We start from the raw sequence: 20,454 nt of genomic DNA, 5'->3' as shown, positions 1-20,454 counted from the left end.
GCTGGAGAGTGGGCAAATGGCCCCCCTCCCGTAAGGACTGTGCTCAAGACACTAACTCACCCCATGTCAGCCCACCCCGCAGCCATTGCATGCTGCTTGCGGCCTAAATTGGTGGAAAGTGGGACTTGTGCTCCCTTGGGAGCTGCTGGCCAATTCAGCCGAAGGACTTAGACAGAAAATCCAGTGGCACAAGGCTCAATAGACACGAGGCTGCAGAAATTGCCAACCGTCAAATTATTTTTCTATAGGGAAAAAAAGCATACAAAGCAGGCTTTGCAATATTGAGGGCTTGAGGAATTACTTAAGGGGAATATTCAGAGTTAAGGTAAGTTTTATCTTTGTGGGCAGTAATCTGTTCATCCACTTCTGAACCAAATTTATTTAATGGCATGAGGATTCACATAAAAAAATCTAAGAAGGTGGTAAAGCAATTTGATAATGCTGTTAAAAATTGTATGGGATCCTTGGCTTTATTAATAGAGACATGATGAAATTATGGTTGTGTTCAAGTCTGGTGGTGGGGGAGGTAGTTGGGGCATACTTTAGGATGAATGTCAAGGCCTTGGAGAGGGTGCAGAGAAGATTTACTAGAATGGCATCAAGGATAACAGACTTCAGCAATTTGGAGAGATTAGAGAAGAAGGGATTGTTCACCATAGAGCAGAGAAGGCTAAGGCAAGTTCAAATAGAGGTATTCAAAATCATAGGAACAATGGAAATAGGAGGGGGTAGGCCATTCGGCCCCTCGAGCATTCTCCGCCATTCAACCAGATTGTGGCTGATCTTCTACCTCAATGCCATTTTTCTGCACAATCCCCATATCCCTTGATGTCTTTAATATCTGGAAATCTATTGATCTTGGTCTTGAACATATTCGATGACTGAGCCTACACATCCCTCTGGGGTACAGAATTCCAAAGATTCACCACCCTCTGATTGAAGAAATTCCTCATCTCAGATCTAAAGGCCTGCCCCTTATTCTGAGATAGTAATGATTTCAAATAATTAGCTAAAGACCCAGAGGGGGAAAAAGGAAAAATTTGTTTGTTTTTTTTAAAACGTGCAGTGAATATTAATGATCTGGACAGCACTACTGGAAGCAGATTCAACACTAACTTCAAGAGGTATTAGATAAAGCAGGGTTCTCAATCTTTTGCTCATGGGGTGCTCCCTTCCATGTTATAAAAACATCCACAAATTCCCTGTAACACAGCACAAGTATCTTTCCTGTACAAAAAAAGTTAGTTATACAATTAAACATATGGATTTATTATTTTTCATTTTACTTACTTGACATGAACCTAGTTTCTGGTACTGAGGAACAATTGTGTCAAGCTGTGGCGATACCTTTGACATCTCTAAAGGTACATTGGCCTGTCCGGTCACATACTGTGCTCTCCTGGACCTCTGTGGCTGTGCAGGGTCCCTCCAATTCTCCCCTGGACCCATCCACCCTCCAGCTGTTTTCTCAGAGAAGGACACCCGTTCAGCCCAGAAGCAAGTTCAGCTTCGATTCATCCATATTCCTGTTATCATCTGCTTCCATCTCCCCTGTCTATGAAGCACTTTCCTCTTCTTCATACATCTGCTTTGCAGGCAGACTTCTTTCACAAACTCCCTTCACAGACATCCATAGTTAAATGATTGTTATTTATTTGCTTTTTTGAAACCAAGCCATTTGTGACGCAGATGTTGAGAATGGACCGGGAGGAGACGGCAATCAGCTAAACTTTTGGCGAACCGCTTGAAACCTCCTCTGGCCACCTAAAAGAGGGTCGCAAACTCCAAGGGGGCTACAGAGCCTCCTTGTTGAGAACCCAGAGACAAATACTTGAAAATGAAAAACTTTCAGGGCTATGACGAAAGAGTAAAGCACTGGGACTAATTGACTCCTTCAGCTCCTTCAGACAGCTGGCACAGACACAGAGGGCTGACTGGAAATCATATTACACTACACAGAATGAAGTCAATCACTGGCAATTCCAGAAGTCCAGTAACAACAATGATCAAATAAAACCAACTAATTAATTCACACCAGGGGAGATCACAATTATCTCAAAAAACGCAGCTGCAAATAGTTTTTGAAGGAAATAATCCTTTGCATAAGACAACAGGCAAGCTGGCTCCAGAACACATCCCACAATAAAGCTAATTTCAAACAGCTAGTCATACAAAATTCCTTGGAGGATAAACACTAAATAAACACACCTGTAATTGTGATGCCCAGAAACTGCCTGCATATTTGAAAAATTTTCGTCTCAAGTTCATGCTCAACCAACAGCAAGGGAAAGAATTTCTAACCAAAGGTTGGTAACGAACCTACCTCATATCCAACTTCAGTCTGTAAAACTCTTCCAACATGCTAAGAACTTGACTGACAGCATGTAGGATGCAGTTCTAGAATCAGCTATTAATATGCACCTTTGAGGGCAAGATCTAGTCTATTGGAGAAACATTATTCTAAAATACTGGCACACTCCCGGATCAGGTACATCAAAATCTCAAGTGGGAACTGTAATAATGCATACTTGGATTTTCATTAAATTGTGTGAATACTATAATCCATCCCTCCTTGGTTCCCTTTACTTACATCTGGGGGTTGTGCCTAAATTGGGAGAGCTGTCTCACAGACTAGACAAGCAACAGCCTGACATAGTCATACTTAAGGAAACATACCTTACAGATAATGTACGAGAGAGAGCCATCACCATCCTACCAACAATACAGGCCCAGCAGAGGTGGCTGCACACTGGTATACAGTCAGGAGGGAGTTGCCCTTGGAGTCCTCAACATCGACTCCGGATCCCATGAAGTCTCATGGCATCAGGTCAAAAATGGGCAAGGAAACCTCCTGCTGATTACCACATACCACACTCCCTCAACTGATGAATTAGTGCATCTCCATGTTGAAAACCACTTGGAGGAAGCACTGAGGGTGGCAATGGTGCAGAATGTACTCTGGATGGGGAACTTCAATGTCCATTACCAAGAGTGGCTGAGTAGGGCAACCACAGACCAAGCTGGTCGCGTAGCAAAGGAAATAGCTGCTAGATTGAGTCTGCGGCTGTGGGGAGGAAACCAACAAGAGGGAAAAACATACTTGATCTCATCCTCACCAACCTGCCTGCTGCAGATACTGACCATGACAATAGGTGATAAGGCAAGTGGTGAGAGTTACACAAGGAGTCGACAGAGGGATATAGACAGGTTAAGCAAGTGGGCCAAAAAATGGCAGATGGAATATAATGTGGGAAAATGTGAGGTTCTGCACTTTGGTAGGAAGAATAGAGGAGCTGAATATTATTTAAATGGAAAAAGACTGCAGAAAGCTGCAGCACAGAGGGATTTGGGAAGCCTTGTGCATGAATCCCAAAAGCTAACATACAATATGGAAGGCAAATGGAATGTTGGCCTTTATTTCAAAGGGAATGGAGTTTAAAAATAGGAAGGTCTTGCTAAAATTATACAAGGCACTAGTTAGACCACACCTAGAATACTGTGAACAATTTTGGTCCCCTTATCTAAGGAAAGATACATTGGCATTGGTGGCAGTCCAGGGAAGGTTCACTAGGATGATCCCGGGTATGGAGCGATTTTCTTATGAGAAGAGGTTCAGTAGGTTGGGCCTGTGCTCATTGGAGTTTAGAAGAATGAGAGGTTACCCTATTGAAATATATATGATTCTTAGGGGGTTTAACAGGGTAGATGCTGAGAGGTTGTTTCCCCTCATGGGAGAGTCAAGGACCAGAGGGCATAATCTCAGGATAAGGGGTCACCCATTTAAAACAGAGATGAGGAGGAATTTCTTTTCTCACAGGGTAGTTAATCTGTGGAATTCTTTATCGCAGAGGGCTAGAGAAACTGGGTCATTAAGTATCCAAGGTGGAGATAGACAGATTTTCAATCAGTAAGGGAATCAAGGGTTATGGGGAAAAGGCAGGAAAGCGGACTTGAGGATTATCAGATCAGCCATGATCTCATTGAACTGTGGAGCAGACTCGATGGGCTGAATGGCCAACTTCTGCTCCAACGTCTAATAGTCTTTACCCAAATAGTGGTGAGAACATGGAACTTGTTACCAGAGGGAATAGTTAAGGTGAATGTTACAAATCCATCTTAAGAAGAATCCAGATAAGCACGTGAGGAAAAAGAGAATCGAGAATTATGCTGAAAAGAGCTAGATGAGGAAGGATGGGAGGACACTCCAGTGGAGCATAAACGCTGACATGCACTACTTGGGCCGAATGCTGTATATTCTATGTCATAATACAACCACATTCATGGCCAGCTTATATGGCACCTAGTTGCATTTTGAACATAGAAGCACAAGAGAAAGTTTGCAGACCTTTATCTGAATATAAATATGCAACACTGTAAAACCTACTACTGTACTAGGGTAGGCTGAACTAAAATTCAGAGAAGAATGAAGCAAGCCATGAACATGTCACATGTGCAAGCTTCTAATGCCCTGGATTTTTCCATTTTACGTGTTTACACTTTGAATATATAATAATAAATAGTTCAGTCTTTTAATAAGAGACATGGCTAAGTTACAATACATTGCACAATTTAGTGAACAAATTGCAACTGACCACACTAAAGCTTCTTTAGAGTTCCAAAACAGTTAGAAAAAGCTAGCTCAATTGATTTAATGAATAATGAAAAAACGTGCTCAGATTTCACTCGAATTATAATTTGGTCATAATATGATAGAATTCTTCATCAAGATGGAGAGTGATGTAGTTGATTCTGAGACTAGGGTCCTGAATCTTAATAAAGGAAACTACAATGGTATGAGGCGTGAGTTGGCTATGATGGATTGGAAAACATTACTTAAAGGGATGACAGTGGATAGGCAATGGCAAACATTCAAAGTGCGCATGGGTGAACTGCGACAATTGTTTATTCCTGTCTGGCGCAAAAGTAAAGTAGGAAAGGTGGCCAAACCATGGCTTACAAGGGAAATTAGAGATAGTATTAGATCCAAGGAAGAGGCATACAAATTGGCCAGAAAAACATCAGACCTGAGGATTGGGAGCACTTTACAATTCAACAAAGGAGGACCAAGGGATTGATTAAGAAGGGGAAAATAGAGTACGAGAGTAAGCTTGCAGGGAACATAAAACCTGACTGTAAAAGTTTCTATAAGTATGTGAAGAGAAAAAAGATTGGTGAAGACAAATGTAGGTCCCTTACAGTCTGAAACAGGGGAATTTATAATGGGGAACAAAGAAATGGCTGACCAACTAAATACATACTTTGGTTCTGTCTTCACAAAGGAGGACGCAAATAACATACCAGAAATGTTGGGGAACACAGGGTTTAGTGAGATGGAGGAACTGAAAGAAATCAATATTAGTAGGGAAATGGTGTTGGAGAAATTGATGGGATTGAAGGCCGATAAATCCCCAGGGCCAGATAATCTATATCCCAAAGTACTTAAGGAAGTGGCCCTAGAAATAGTGGATGCATTGGTGGTCATCTTCCGAGATTCTACTGACTCTGGAACAGTTCCTACAGATTGGAGAGTAACTAATGTAACACCACTATTTAAAAAAGGAGGTAGAGAGAAAACAGGGAATTATAGACCAGTAAGCCTGACGTCAGTAGGGGGCAAAATTCTAGAGTCCATTATAAAAGATTTAATAGCTGAGCACTTGGAAAACAGTGGCAGAATCGGACAGAGTCAGCATGGATTTACAACAGGGAAATCATGCTTGACAAATCTACTGGAATTTTGAGAATGTAACTTGTAGAGTTGATGAGGGGGAGCCAGTGGATGTGTTTTATTTGGACTTTCAGAAGGCTTTCGACAAAGTCCCACACAAGAGATTAGCGTATAAAATTAAAGCACATGGGATTGGGGGTAGTGTATTGAGATGGATAGAAAACTGGTTGGCAGACAGGAAACAAAGTGTACGAATAAGTGGGTCTTTTTCCAAATGGCAGGCAGTGATTAGTGGGGTACTGCAGGGATCGGGGCTGGGACCCCAGCTATTCACAATATATATTAATGATTAATGATTTAGATTAGGGAGCTAGATGTAATATCTCCAAATTTGCAGATGACACAAAGCTGGGGGGAGGGTGAGCTGTGAAGAGGATGCAGAGATGCTTCAGGGTGATTTGGACAAGCTGAGTGAGTGGGCAAATGCATGGCAGATGCAATATAATGTGGATAAATGTGAGGTTATCCACTTTGGTAGCAAAAACGGGAAGGCAGATTATTATCTGAATGGCTATAAATTGAAAGAAGGGTATGTACAATGAGACCTGCGTGTCCTCGTACACCAGTCGTTGAAGGTAAGCATGCAGGTGCAGCAGGCGGTAAAGAAAGCAAATGGTATGTTGGCCTTCATAGCGAGAGGATTCGAGTACAGGAGCAGGACTGTCTTGCTGCAATTATACAGGGCCTTGGTGAGACCACACTTGGAATATTGTGTGCAATTTTGGTCTCCTTATCTGAGGAAGGATGTTCTTGTTATTGAGGGGGTGCATCGAAGGTTTACCAGACTGACTCCTGGGATGGCGGGACTGACATATGCGGAGAGATTGAGTCAGTTGGGATTATATTCGCTGGAGTTCAGAAGAATAAGGGAGGATCTCATAGAAACGTGCAAAATTCTAGACAGGGTAGATGCAGGAAGGATGTTCCCGATGGTGGGGGAGTCCAGAAACAGGGGTCACAGTCTGAGGATACGGGGTAGACCATTTAGGACTGAGATGAGGAGAAATTTCTTCACCAGAGAGTGGTGACCCTGTGGAATTCACTACCATAGAAAGTAGTTGAGGCCAAAACATTGTATGTTTTCAAGAAGGAGTTAGATATAGCTCTTGGGGCGAAAGGGATCAAAGATTATGGGGAGAAAGCGGGAGCAGGCTGTTGAGTTGGATGATCAGCCATGATCATAATGAATGGCGGAACAGGCTCAAAGGTCCGAATGGCCTACTCCTGCTCCTGGTTTCTATGTTTCTATGAATCAGCCACCAACTGTGACATTACATGTAAATGCTACTAACCGTAGGTGAAGGCAATAAGACAAGAATTTAGAAATTTGATGGCACCACACTCATTTTCCAGATGCTAAACAGGCACCCAAGCCTCCTATATGGCAGGCCGGAAGTGGGCACTCATTGAGCGAAAGTGTGCTGCCCACAGTATTGGTTTAAGCAAAATAAAAGGCTTATATCTGATACAGCAAGGGGTGCATGTGTACTTCAAATCCCACATTAAAACATGTTGACCCACATTCCCTCAGCCCCTTCTGCCTAATCACCATGTCAAGGCCCACCCACAGATCCCTCAACTCTGATTACATAACCTTTCCCTTGAATCATCTACCTAAATTCAAAGCCTCTACACTAGCAACTGTCTGGGGAAGGCCAGAAGGTGTTCGCAACTTGTGGGTCCCATGTAAACAAGATCCAATACTAGGTAAGCCTTAGGCCTACTTGCTCAGGCGCAGGAGTCATTTCCTGTCCCAGTTCACTCTGACAGGCTAAATGTCTAGTCCATGAGATCTACAACATTACAGCATTCACCAAATCATAGACAAATTACATATCATGCTGCACACCAGTAACTCACTCTCTATTTCCACAATCTCCTCTATGTCCTCTTTCTCTAGAAAGAAAACACTACAATGCTTCAAGAATCTGATCTTCTACTTTACACATTCACCCTCTATAACCATTACCTTCTGACAGCTTTTGTAATGTTGTTTTCCAGTGGTCCTTCATGTTCTCCAGCAGTACAGCTACGGAGACTTAAATTTCTGTTTGCGAATGTCAAGTTAGAGATTCTATACAAAAATGAACAAAGCCGACTGGGGTGGGGAAGGGTGGAAAAAGAAAAGAAAAATCAAAGGCTGGAATTCGATCGTGGGGTGTGGAAATTTGTAAATCACCTGAAAAGAATCTGTGGTGTGTTTGCAATACTAATTTAAGAGGTTTTCACATTTTGTTATTCTATACTTGACCTCCAATACCAATGATCTGAATTTCTACTGGATAGGATTTCATCCCAAGCTCTTTGAAACTTTTATTGTCCACCTTACAGCGATTATTTGTATTCAAACCTAAAATCAAATTCTCTATGCATTATGTAATTTGCCAATTAAGGATTAGTTTGCTTTTAGATTCCATTTGTGGCATTGTTCAGTATGAGGTAGCTTGGAGTTTTTCAGCAACAAAATCCATTGGGGCCAGGAGTACTTAATTATTGGCCCAAAACTTCAGATCTCCAGAGGGTCGTACCCCAGAGGTACCCCACAGGATATACTGGACCCCTTGGACGTCCCCACAAACTGACCACATGGGAATTAACTGGGAAATTTGGACTTCCAATGGGCAAATCCCTGGTGTCTGGAACCCTCCGAAACTCTGAATTAGAGTCAGAAACTTACTTACCGGAATAGTTACCCAGAAAATGTTAAAGTATTAAAACCAGTTTTAATCCCGGAAGACTACATTACTGACTCCTCGACTCATCACTGGACCCCTGACTAAATCCCACCCCCAACTATTGCCCTGATCACTCCGACCACCTGACTACCCCTTGACCATCCGACCACCCCCCGCCGATCTGACTACCACCCGATACAACTACCCCCGCATCCCCTCCCCCAGCTGCTGCCAACACTACTGCACCCCCCACCCCCCCGGACATAAGGCTATCACCACCACCACCTCCCCGAACACCCAGCTATCCCCCCCCCACCCCCCCACCCCAGCCCCCAGATTCCTCCGACCCACCTTAACCCTTCACTCCACTTACTTGCCACCCCACCCTCACCTCACACACTTACCTTATCTCCATAGCTTCTCAAAGTGGCTTTGGGACATTTAATCTTATCGGAATACGGCAGCTGGTGCAGTAAAAAGGGGGCATGGCTAGGCATCCCCCTGCCCGAACTGTAGGAGCATCAGGAGGATTCCAGAAAACGGTATGCTCCATGTTTCTGAGTAGGTCTGGGTGAGAAATGTGGAGGCCTGGTGCAAGGTAAGTAAATATGAGCAGACTGCCACTCTTGGAAGAGTCGCCCATTGAAAAAGCAGACCTAAGTCACAGCTTTTTAAGACATTAAGAGATGGGTGTCTTAAACAGGTTTCTCCACAGGTTGAGTTTCCAGCACAAAAATCAACCATTTTGAAGAATTACGTCTATGTAAAAGATGAAAGAGCAACAGTGCAACACACCTATGATTGTCCATTTCAGTACACAATGACAGAATTTTTTTTTATATTCATTCATGGATGTGGGCGTCACTGGCTGGGCCAGTATTTACTGCCCATCTCTAATTGCCCTTGTTTAGAGGGCATTTAAGAGTCAACCCACATTATGTCACAATGAAGGCCAGTTAAGGGCAGCAGATTTCCTTCCCTAAAGGACATTAGTGAACCAGAGGAGTTTTTACGACAATCGGCAAAGGTTTCAGGGTCATCATTAGACTTTTAACTCCAGATTTTTATTGGATTCAGATTTCACCATGTCATAGTGGGATTTGAACCTGGGTCCCCAGAGCATAACCCTGGGACTCTGGAATACTAGTCCACTATGCCACCGCCTCTCCCTAATCATGAGGGCATAATCATGAAAATCAAAGAAGACAAAATCTTATTCATTCCTCAAATAGCTGGATACCTTTCATCAGGTCTGACTGCAGGTTCCGTATAAAACAAGCACATTGCTTGCAAAAACACTACTTCACCCATCCTAAAAAGATTAACCTTTCACATTGAACATTAAAGCATGTGTGAGCCTTTTTAGTTAATTCAGTGACATTCATCAGTCACATAGCTACATTACTTATTTCTTCAAAATTCTTCAGTTTTTATGTACAGCATTAAACACAGGCATTTCATGTTGAGAGACTGCAAGATAAACAAGGTGTTGACAAGCTTGTGGAACAGAATATTTAAAAAAAGAAATCACCCCAGCTCAGCTGGCCTGCTTCAGCCAATCGATTTAATGCTCCCAGCTCCTCCCCAGTGCATGAGCTGATGTTTCCTTCACATCAGATCACTCAGACCACTCTCCTTAAAGCAGACATTTTACAACAAATCTAAGGACAATGTCAGAGTGTCCACAGTGACCATAAATTAATTCCAAATGATGCAGGCCCGTGTGCATTATAAGATAGTGACTAATGATAAATTCAAAAAGAATTAATGATAAACTTCTTTACCCAGTGAGTGGTGAGAATGTGCAACTCGCTGGTTCAGCCAAATAGCATAGATGCTTTTAAGGGAAAGGTAGATAAACAAGCTGGGGTTAGATGAGTAGGCTCTTGCAGAGCATAAACACCAACATTGAGCAGTTGGGCTGAATGGCCTGTTTCTCTGGTGTACGTTCTACGTTGTGCTTTGTAACTGAGGCTAGTTTAGTCTACAGCACATAGACAATATGTTACAAAGGCCACTCTGCCAATAGCATATGTTCTGAATCTGGAACGAGTTTCAAAAGTTGCTTCAAATAGCCATTGTTTGCTTAATTTTGAATTCTAGTTCCGAGTGAGAAAGTAGCTGTTACTGCAACACAATTAAGCTATGAGTTTTGGTTCCCGTTCTGCTCTGCAGTTTATTACTATTATCCAGAAAGTCTTTGTGTTCCCCTGATGGTTTAGCAGCTTTATTCACTTCACTCAACTCATAATGCACGCAATGGGAAACTCGATAAGTACATGAGCGAGAAATATAGACGCTTCTGCTGATGTTAGATAATGAGGGTGGGATGGGACATATACACAGCATTAAAACATTGGTTGGGTCAAACGGCCTGTATCTATATAAGGGGAGGCGGTGGCATAGTGGCATTTGTCACTGGACTGGTGATCCAGGGTAATGCTCTAGGGACTGGGGTTCAAATCCCACCACAGCAGATGGTGGAATTTGAATTCAGTAAATATCTGAAGTTAAAAGTCTAATGATGACCATGAAACCATTGCTGATTTTTTTTGTAGAAAACCCATCTGGTTCACTGATGTCCTTCAGGGAAGGAAATCTGTCCTTACCTAGTCTGGCCTACATGTGATTCCAGTCCCACAGCAGAACAAGGGCAATTAGGGATAGGCAATAAATGCTGGCCTAGCCAGCAGTGCCCACATTCCATGAATGAATAAAAACAAAAATCTGTGGTTTAAATGCTCTAGTTATGGATATATGTATATATGCATAGAATTAGGATTTGACTTAATCTCATATGATTAAAGTTTTTTATAGTTAATTCCTATGATGCTGGAGAGTTTGATTTGGTTAGGGTACAATTTAGGTGTTTTAAATATTTGCTGAAATGACAGGAAATTTAAAATTCATTTCCTGTAACGTTTTTATGGCCACAAGACAGCTTTGAGAGAAGAAATGGAACAATGGAAGGACAGGAAGAAGACAAATTGTCATATCATCTTGATAGAAATACATCCATCGCAAGGGTCTTGTTCAAAATTACAGTTGTAATGTCATAATCAACTGGCACCGACAGGGTTTGTGTAAAAATCTCTTATTGAGTTGTAGAACAAGTCAGAATTAGAATAATGACAAGGTTCTGGTGGTGCGGGGTGGGGTGGTGGTGAAGGAAATACAATTGTACGGGTTATTTTTCTGTATGTTGACTGGTATATGACTGGTCTTAGTCTCAATGGAGAAAAAAATTGCAAATCTTATTCTGGTGTCACAGATCAAACTTGTTGCATAAATACTGTTTAATTCTACATAACCAATGAACAATTCATATAAATGGCAGCAAAGTAGCAAAGCTATTGTGTTCACTGACTATGCGCACATGTCAGCTCTGGATATTTTCTCCCACTCGAACCTCTGATTTGAATGCATATATTAATCGCCTCAGCCACCGGTCCATATCACAGCAAAAACAACTTCTAACTTTTACAGTATGTTCATGAAAGATAGTGACTATACCCTATAAATATTGATCCATTTCACAAGAGAGTTCCAATTTATAAGAACTGGTATTTGATTCCCTCCTACCACCCTGGCCATGAAGTGATCTGAACATGAGGATGAGAATTTTAAATTGGAAGCACTGGGGGACCAGGAGCTAGTAAGGCATTGAAAGAGAGATGGAACCGCAGCCACGTGAGGACAGACAACAGAGGTGGGTCACGAAGAGAGGCATTGAAGGGGAAACTAAGGAAGGGGCTTGGTTGACTGGTAAAGAACGAGACCTGTACAGCAGAGGTAAGGAACAAGATGAGATGCTCCAAGAGAGAAAAGGTGGCAGACAAGCAGGGATGGGGTGTGAGGTCTAAAATCAGGTCCCAAACATCAGCGGTAGGGTGTGAGCAGAAAGGGTGTGAGGTCAGAGAAATTTTCCCTCAGCAGACAGGCTGTGCAGAAAGATTGGAGGAAGAGGATGGGGTGGTTGGGTTGCAACTCGTAAGGAGACAATGATGAACAGCTCAGCGAGTCCTATGTAGAATAGCAGAAGAGGCAAAGCGAGAATGGCAGCAGGAAAGCAGGAAGAAAGAGGATGGTGAAAAGTTGGAGATAGGGGTTTGGGAATTGGGCAAAGTACTTTGGGGAGAGGGAGGGGGCATGGGGGGGACTGTAGAAATGAACACTGGCACAATTGGGTGACAATAAAAGGATCTGGAATGGCAGCCAAAATGAATATATGCATGGACACAGAATTTCAGGTTACATGAGCATGACCATGCTTAGAACAAATAAAATCCAAAGCACACAGTAGAAGATTGTAAAAGATAGAAATAAAAAATGATGGTGTATCAACAACTGTAAATGCATAGGATACGTCCACACAGCAAGTTCCTGTGGAGGCCATGGTACCCACCAGAAAGCAAACAATTTTGAACAGGGGATTCTGAGGCAAGGTTTCCAAGCATGCAGTGCTATTTATCTCAATCTACAGGATTGGCAGAAACTAGGCAGATACCCAAAAAAAAAACCCCTAATTTTTCCACAGCACCACATGAAACTTTCTATGCAACACAGGTTCTGTCACCACACAGAAAAGATACCTCAATTTAAAAAAAACGTTCACCACAATAAAAAGCAAATCCTTCTTTGTCACCTGTATCTTTTTGATTTAACACAATGGAAATCAACTTTATTTTGCATTTCTAGTCCAAGTCTTTAAAAAGTCACAAGCTCTTTGCAAATCGACAGCAACATTGTTTGAAAGCAGCAAATGCTGGAATCACTCAACAGGTCGGGTAGCATCCATAGAGATAGAAACAGTGTTGATGTTTCAGATCAGAACTGACCTGCTAAGTGTTTCCAGCATTTTCTGTTTGTTTTTCAGGCTTGCAGCATCTGCAGGATCTTGCTTTTGGTTTAGAATTTGGAAGCAACTCGTCCTGACAAATAAGAATCAGAGTTATCAATCCGCCAAAGTTGTTCCACGAGCAAACTTCATCGCTATTTCATAAAACTCCTAAAAGTAATGATAGTTCAAAACATTACCTCCACTTCAACGGACTGCGCTGAAAGATCACATGGTGGTATCTGTGCCTTGGGTCTTGTGGCATACCAGTACGCTACGAGTGCTGCAATGGTGCCAATGCCTATTAGAGTGGATGGTGGAAGAGAACATACGAACCGCCGGACCTCCCCAAGTTCTGGTATACGCAGGTGTGTCAACAGCTCACTTGCTTGCATTGTTGCAATGGGATTTTCACTTCTGTGGCAGTGAAAAGCAGAACAGATATAAGCACATATCCACTGAATCAAAGAATAAATATATTTACAGCATGGAAAGAGGCCATTCGGCCCATTGTGTCTGCGCCAGTCTACAAGTAGCCATCTGACCTAATCCCACCTTCCATCTTTGGTCAAAAACAGAGTTACCTGGAAAAACTCAGCAGATCTGGCATCATCGGCGGAGAAGAAAAGAGTTGACGTTTCGAGTCCTCATGACCCTTCGACAGAACCGATGCTGCCAGATCTGCTGAGTTTTTCCAGGTAATTCTGTTTTTGTTTTGGATTTCCAGCATCCGCAGTTTTTTGTTTTTATTTCCATCTTTGGTCCATAGCCTTTTAGGTTACAAGACTTCAAGTGCATATCCAAGCACTTATTAAATATTATGAGTGTTTCTGCCTCTACCACCCTTTCAGGCAGTGAGTTCCAGTTCCTCACCACCTTCTGGGTGAAACAATTTCCACTTAAATCCCCTCTAAATCGCCTCCCTCTTACCCAAAATCCATGTCCCCTAGTTATGGGCCCCTCAGCATTAGAAAATAGGAGCTTCCAATCCACTCCATCCAGACCCCTCAATTTTATAGACTTCAATTAGGTCTTCCCTCAATCTCCTTTGTTCCAAAGGAAACAATCCTTTCCTATCCAATCTTTCCTCATTACTAAAATTCTCCAGTCCAGGAAACATCCTCTTAAATCTCCTCTCCACCTTCTCTAGTACAGCAATCCTATAGTATGGTGATGAGAAATGGACACAGTATTCCAGCAGTGGCCTAACTAAAGTTTTGTATAATTCCAGCAGAACCTCCCAGCTCTTAGATTCTATGCCTCAACTAATAAAGGCAAGTATCCCACATGCCTTCTTGATCATCTTATCTACCTGTCCAGCATGCACTCAAAAGGTCCTTCTGTCCTTCTGTTCCTCTACACTTCTCAGTACCTATCAAATATTGTGTATTCATTTGCCTTGTTAGCCTTCCCCAAATGCATTATCTCATACTTCTCTGGATTGAATTCAATTTGCTACTTTTCTGCTCACCTGACTAGTCCATAGACATCTTTCCGCAGCTTTCTTTGCATTATCAACCACACGGGCATTTTTGCATTATCATCCGCACGGGCATTTTTGCATCATCCACAAACTTGTTAATCTTACCCCCTTCACCCATGTCCAAAAGATTTATATATAACCACAGAAAGTAACAGACCTAGTGCTGAGCCCTGCGGAGCCCCACTGGAAACAGCCTTCCAGTCACAAAAACATCCGTTGACCATTTTGTTTCCTGTTGGATTCAACTTGTCATTTTGCCTTGGCCTTTTTTTTTTATTCGTTCATGGGATGTGGGCATTTATTTCCCATCCTGTGGGTCCCGAGTCACATGTAGGCAGATTTCCTTCCATAAAGGACATTAGTGAACCAGATGGATTTTTACGCCAATTGGCAATGGTTTCGTGGTCATCATCAGACTCTTAATTCCAGATATTTATTGAATTCAAATTTCACCAGCTGCTGTGGTGGGATTCAAACCAGATCCCTAGAGCATTACCCTGGATGTCTAGAATACTAGTCCAGTGGGCACTATGCCACTATGCCACCGAATCCCCCATATACTTTTGTGACGAGTCTGCCTGTCTAAAGCCTTGCTAAAACCCACATAGACTGCATCAAATGTACTACCCTCATTGATCCTCTTTGTTACCACCTCAAAAAGTTCAATCATAGATGTCAGACACGGCCTCCCCTTAACATCTGTGCTGACTACTGCTGATTAATCAGTGTCTTGTCTAAACGAAGATTTATTCCACCCCTCAATTTTTTCCAATAATTTTCCCACCACCAAGGTTGGGCTGACTGGTCTATATTTACTCAGTCTATCCCCTTTTTCCATAATGGCACAGCATTGACAGTCATCCAGTCCTCTGGCACCACACCTGTAGCCAGAGAGGATTGAAAAACAATGATCGGAGGAGTCTCTGCTGGATATATTTCTTCCATGCATAGGGTTTATCCACTTGCAAAGATGTTAAACCCCTCAAATACTTCATCTCTCATTATGTTCATTGCTTCTAATATTTCACACTCCTCCTTTCCGACTGCAACATATCGTCCCTCCCTTTTGTGAAAACAGGCGCAAAGTATTAAGAACCATACCACTAGATGGATAAAGAAATGCAATTAAAATTCAGTGCTAAAGAAATAGAGCTTCTACTCTGTCCTCTACCAACTCACTTTGGTACCCAGTGCCAACATGAAGCCCTTTCAATATATTACAGGTTAAAAGCAGGGTAAAGCAAGATCTACATTACCTAACATACTTGCCAAGAAGTTTCGTTAATGAGATTGCCCCAAGCCCAATTGCATCAGTATGACATTTTTATTTCTCCACACACATTGGAGGAGATGATGATTAGTATCAGGAATAATAGAAAATATGTGTACCAGTTTAGATTCATTTTTGTTTAGTGCAGAATTCCAGTGAGTTTGCCACTGTATTTTGGATAGTAATTTAAAAGTATTAGCAGAGATAATTTTAAAAACTTACTCAAATTTTCCCAAGTTTTCTAGTCAAGGCTGCACGGTGAATCAGTCAGCTGTGAAGTACTATCAAGACTTCTCCTTCCCCAAGATAATTGTACAAGAACATTAAGATGGAACACTTGGGTGGGACTCTAGAGTTGGTGGAACATTTCTGCCCAAATCAATTTAGATTTCTCACATTCCAAACCACCCACCCAAGTAAAGAGACTTTACACATATTCTTTGAGTGTTCTGCATTGAAATTTGTCAAGGCATAGCCACATCCTTGACAATGATGCACATTAAGACACAAATTAGTACTGCTATTGTGTTTTGCTGCAGTGTGTCCGATGGACTATTATATTCTCCCTCACATACAGACTCTTAATTGAAAGAGATCAGTCTTCAGTTAAAAAAAAAAGTTCCCCGAGTTCACATATTTCCGCGCGGCAACTTTGATTGGAATCAGTCGATGTTACAATCCTTTCTTGCAACATATTGATGGGGTTTTGAAATGGCATTTTGTTTATGTGGCATGCAGCAGCAAATGACAGCTGTACAATATTACAAACAGAACTAGCACGAATCTATACTAACTGTCATGTTCCTAAGACATGAAAAGGGATCATAAACTGTTAAATCAAACCTTACCTTTTTGCTTATTTAAAAAGTGGACTTTGCTGAACCAAAAAGATGGATGCTACAGCTCACATGATTCACAAGTTGGCTACAGTTTCTGGAAATTTCCAGCACAGTTACAGGACAAAAACTCAACCTTCATCCTTGTGAAATCTCACCTCTCATTGTGAGGACACATTATAATCAACGAAACCAGGGACCAGCAGATGATCTATCTCCCCAGCCTGGTCCTATAACAAAGGGGAAGGCATCAAAACTCATTATACCTGTTGAGGCGCTAAAATCCACCATTTATCTCCTAAGGCGAACAATGGATTTTGACCAGGGCATAGAAATTGCTTGTTAGCCTGCAACTGACTCAGTAATGAGCAACATCACATGACCTAAGCTTCTGGTTTTTGGAAAGTTTTAATATTACATTTCGAGATTTGCAACTCAGTCTGCTGTTTAAAATCCAGTCTGCAACATCAAAACAGGACTCCAGGTTGACCGCCTGCATCACATCTGAGATCCTTGGAGCCTGTTTCTCTGGAAGATTCCTGCCATCACCTGATGAGCAGATCAAGTCTCTGTATACCAACCTCATTTCGCTGTGTCACCATCAACTTTAAAGGAATTCTGCAAAATCCTGCTTCAGCTGGCTGAATTGTAGCTCCTCCATGAAGGAACCCTCACTGGACTCTGACTTTTTAGACTCTGGCAATCACATGAACAAATATCCACATCTGTGGTGCTTTATTTTTAAGTTATTCATAGTTGTTAAAAACTTGTCTTCTCTATCTTCTTATAGTGTGCTTGTGTGTATGGAGTTGCAGCCATTCCCCAAGTTTGAATGCATGAATGAACTATACTTCTGATTTAACCCTAGAGAGTTTGCTGCAATTTACTTTAAGAATTGACTTGACAGAGAATTTGGGGAAACATGCCATAGCCTATTTCAAAAATGAAAACACCTGTTGCTTACCAACACAAGTGAGAAAATAAAGGAGTTCAGTTTTGCCTCTCTCCCCTGCCTGTAACATAACCGTTGAACCAAAACCCTAAAATTTGATTAGGAACACATTTGTTCCATAGTTGCTACCAGCTATGTGTTTGCAGTGGGACAAAAAAGGCAAAGAAAATATAAAATGCTGGAAACACTGACCATGTCAGTCATCATCTCTAGAGAAGAGATGAATTATTTCAAGCATGGATGCTTTGTCAGAACTGGAAGAACAGCAAGAGTAGATGCCAGAAGTAGAGGAGGAAAAAGCAAATGAACAACACTGAAAAGAAGAACAAACCAAAGGGTGAGCAAAGGCAGGAGGAAAACACAAGCATGCACGCAAAAGAAACAGAAAGGCTGCTCAAGCGGAAAACAGGAGATGGTTAAGTGTCAGAAGTGATATCTCTTGGAGGCAATGAGAGGCTTATGGAGGGAAAACAAAGAAATGTACAAAGTAGAGAATTTGTAAATAGCAGGGTCAGTATGGTGGGAGATGAGAGACAGCAGTGTGAAAAAATGAAAAAGCAGTGCAGGCTCCATCGGTCCAGGAATATAAAAAAAAAAACAGGTCCACACTTACCAGCCTGCCTGCTGGTGTGGCGAGTGAGGGAGGCAGATAGTGCTTGGGTACAAATTGAGTACAGTCTACAACTGATATGTTCAGATCACTGGCAATACAAGATTGCCATTGAGTGACTAAATCGATGCCTTGATATCAGACATCTTTGCAACTTTTGTTGTAAAACCATTAAGAAAATCTTTTTCCTCCCTTTTGGTTGATTAATGAGATCACTCTTCACATGTGACTCTTCACATCTCTCTCCCTCCCCGCACACTTAAAAAAAATCATTTCACTTTCGGCATGACAATTAGATATAGTACAGTTATTGCTACAACTGATAACACAAAGTAATGTGGAGTCTCAGAAGTAGCTTTCAAGTAAGCGTTCAAAGGAACGTTTTATCAGGGGCAGCAGTGGATCAAGATTCCACGTGAAGACATCCCTCCCTGGAGGAGTCATTCGCACACAATGACATACTCATGCACATTTAGTGATCAGGGGACGAGAGGTTTTGGGGGGGTGGGGTGGTGGAAAGGGGGCAAAATAATGACGCCTCCCTACAGTGATGAGCATTGGACCAAACTCAACTCCAATACCAGGTGCAAACAATTACTGCAACTCTGACCATTTAACTTCCCTGCGTGCTCAGATGCAGCAACAACTGGACAACTCTCAGGCTTGGAGTGATAAGTGACAAGTAACATTCGCGCCCCACAAGTGCCAGGCAATGACCATCTCCAATAAGAGGAAGATTAACCACTTCAGCTTATATTCAATGGCATTACTGTGGTTGAATCACCCATCATCAACATCTTGGAGGTCATCGCTGACTAGAAATTTAACTAGACCAGCCACAGCTCCAACAATGCTTAAGAAGCTCAACACCATCCACCACCTTAAATGTTCACTACCTCCACCGCTGGTGTAGTGAAGCTGCAATGGCTTCTTTGACACATCTCCAAAACCAGTGACTTCTACCGTCTTGAAGGACAAGGGCAACAGGCACATGGGAATACAACCCCTGCAAGTTCCCCTCCAAGTCACCCACTATCCGAACTTCGAACTATGTCATCATTCATTTGTCATCGCTGGATTAAAAGTCCCTTCCTAAGAGTTCTGTGGGTGTACCCACACCAGATGGGACTGCAGCACTTCAAGAACATGGCTCAATACTACCTTCACGAGGGCAACTAGGAACGGACAATAAATGTTGGCCTTGTTCACATCCCCTGGAATAAACTAAAGAAAACTGCTCATCAAAACTGCCTCTTCCATCTGCGATCAGCCAAATGCACAGTTCACCAAACTTTCCACGGTGGCATTACTGCCTAGATTAATTTAACTGTCTTCTGCAAAAAGTAGTGCAGCTGCCAGCTTCCAAAACAAAATTACATGTTATCTAGCCAACTCCTAGAACCAAAGGTGAAGCAGAAATTAAATGATCAACTCTGCACACTTAAAAAAACTTGCAGTAACTAGTGTGATCCAAAACTTCAGATTCACTGCTAAAAGATAAAAATCAAAACCAACCCATTGGGAACTTCTGGAGTTCATGGCTCGAGTCATTTCACCACAAAACAAATCAAGAAAGACACAATAAAAAGCACTGGCCTGTGATGCACACTCTCCTGCAACTTGCTGCACAACCGGTTTTCAGAAGCTTCAAATGGACCTGAAGGCTAGGTTGAACTTTTAAAAATTGACTAGTGTGTACTCAACCACCTTTTTCCCTATGCAGCCAGATCACGAGATTACTTCAGAGTCAACAATGTCGTCCTCAAAGGTCACATTGCAGGTTAACTATTCTATGTTAATGTGAGGAGATGGTGCTAGCAAAACTGTGCAATTTACTGTATCTAATAGCCTTTCCAGACCTTTCATCAGAGAGCAGCAAAAATTGCCTTGAGATTCCTGAAATACGTAGTGCATTTGAGGCAAATACTTTATTAGCAGGTTTACAAATGAGGACAACATTCCAGAGTATCAAGTCAGCACAGAAATCCAAGCTTAAAAAAATCAAAGCTTAAAAAAATAAAGCCAGCTCAGTAAAAGCAATAGCAAATATGGTAAATGTTAAC

At 42.0% G+C, this 20,454-nt stretch overlaps 1 protein-coding gene across 7 annotated transcripts in view; it reads right to left on the bottom strand.

Annotated features, from left to right (window-relative positions):
• acsl1a (acyl-CoA synthetase long chain family member 1a) overlaps positions 1-20,454 on the bottom strand; it is a 181,514-nt gene that overhangs the window by 75,538 nt on the left and 85,522 nt on the right. For 5 of the 7 annotated variants that reach the window (XM_041186508.1, XM_041186509.1, XM_041186507.1 and 2 more), the window contains exon 2: positions 13,441-13,657. In XM_041186508.1, the coding sequence (XP_041042442.1) occupies positions 13,441-13,635 (195 nt within the window). In that variant the 5' untranslated portion in view covers positions 13,636-13,657. Of the gene's footprint in view, positions 1-1,290; positions 1,469-13,440; positions 13,658-19,906; positions 19,928-20,454 lie in introns of those variants that run through there. The other 2 variants (XM_041186511.1, XM_041186512.1) reach the window with 2 other exon arrangements.

The sequence above is a fragment of the Carcharodon carcharias genome, chromosome 4 (genome assembly GCF_017639515.1).
Source record: "Carcharodon carcharias isolate sCarCar2 chromosome 4, sCarCar2.pri, whole genome shotgun sequence".
NCBI lineage: Eukaryota > Metazoa > Chordata > Chondrichthyes > Lamniformes > Lamnidae > Carcharodon > Carcharodon carcharias.
This window is presented reverse-complemented; position numbering and strand designations above follow the sequence as displayed.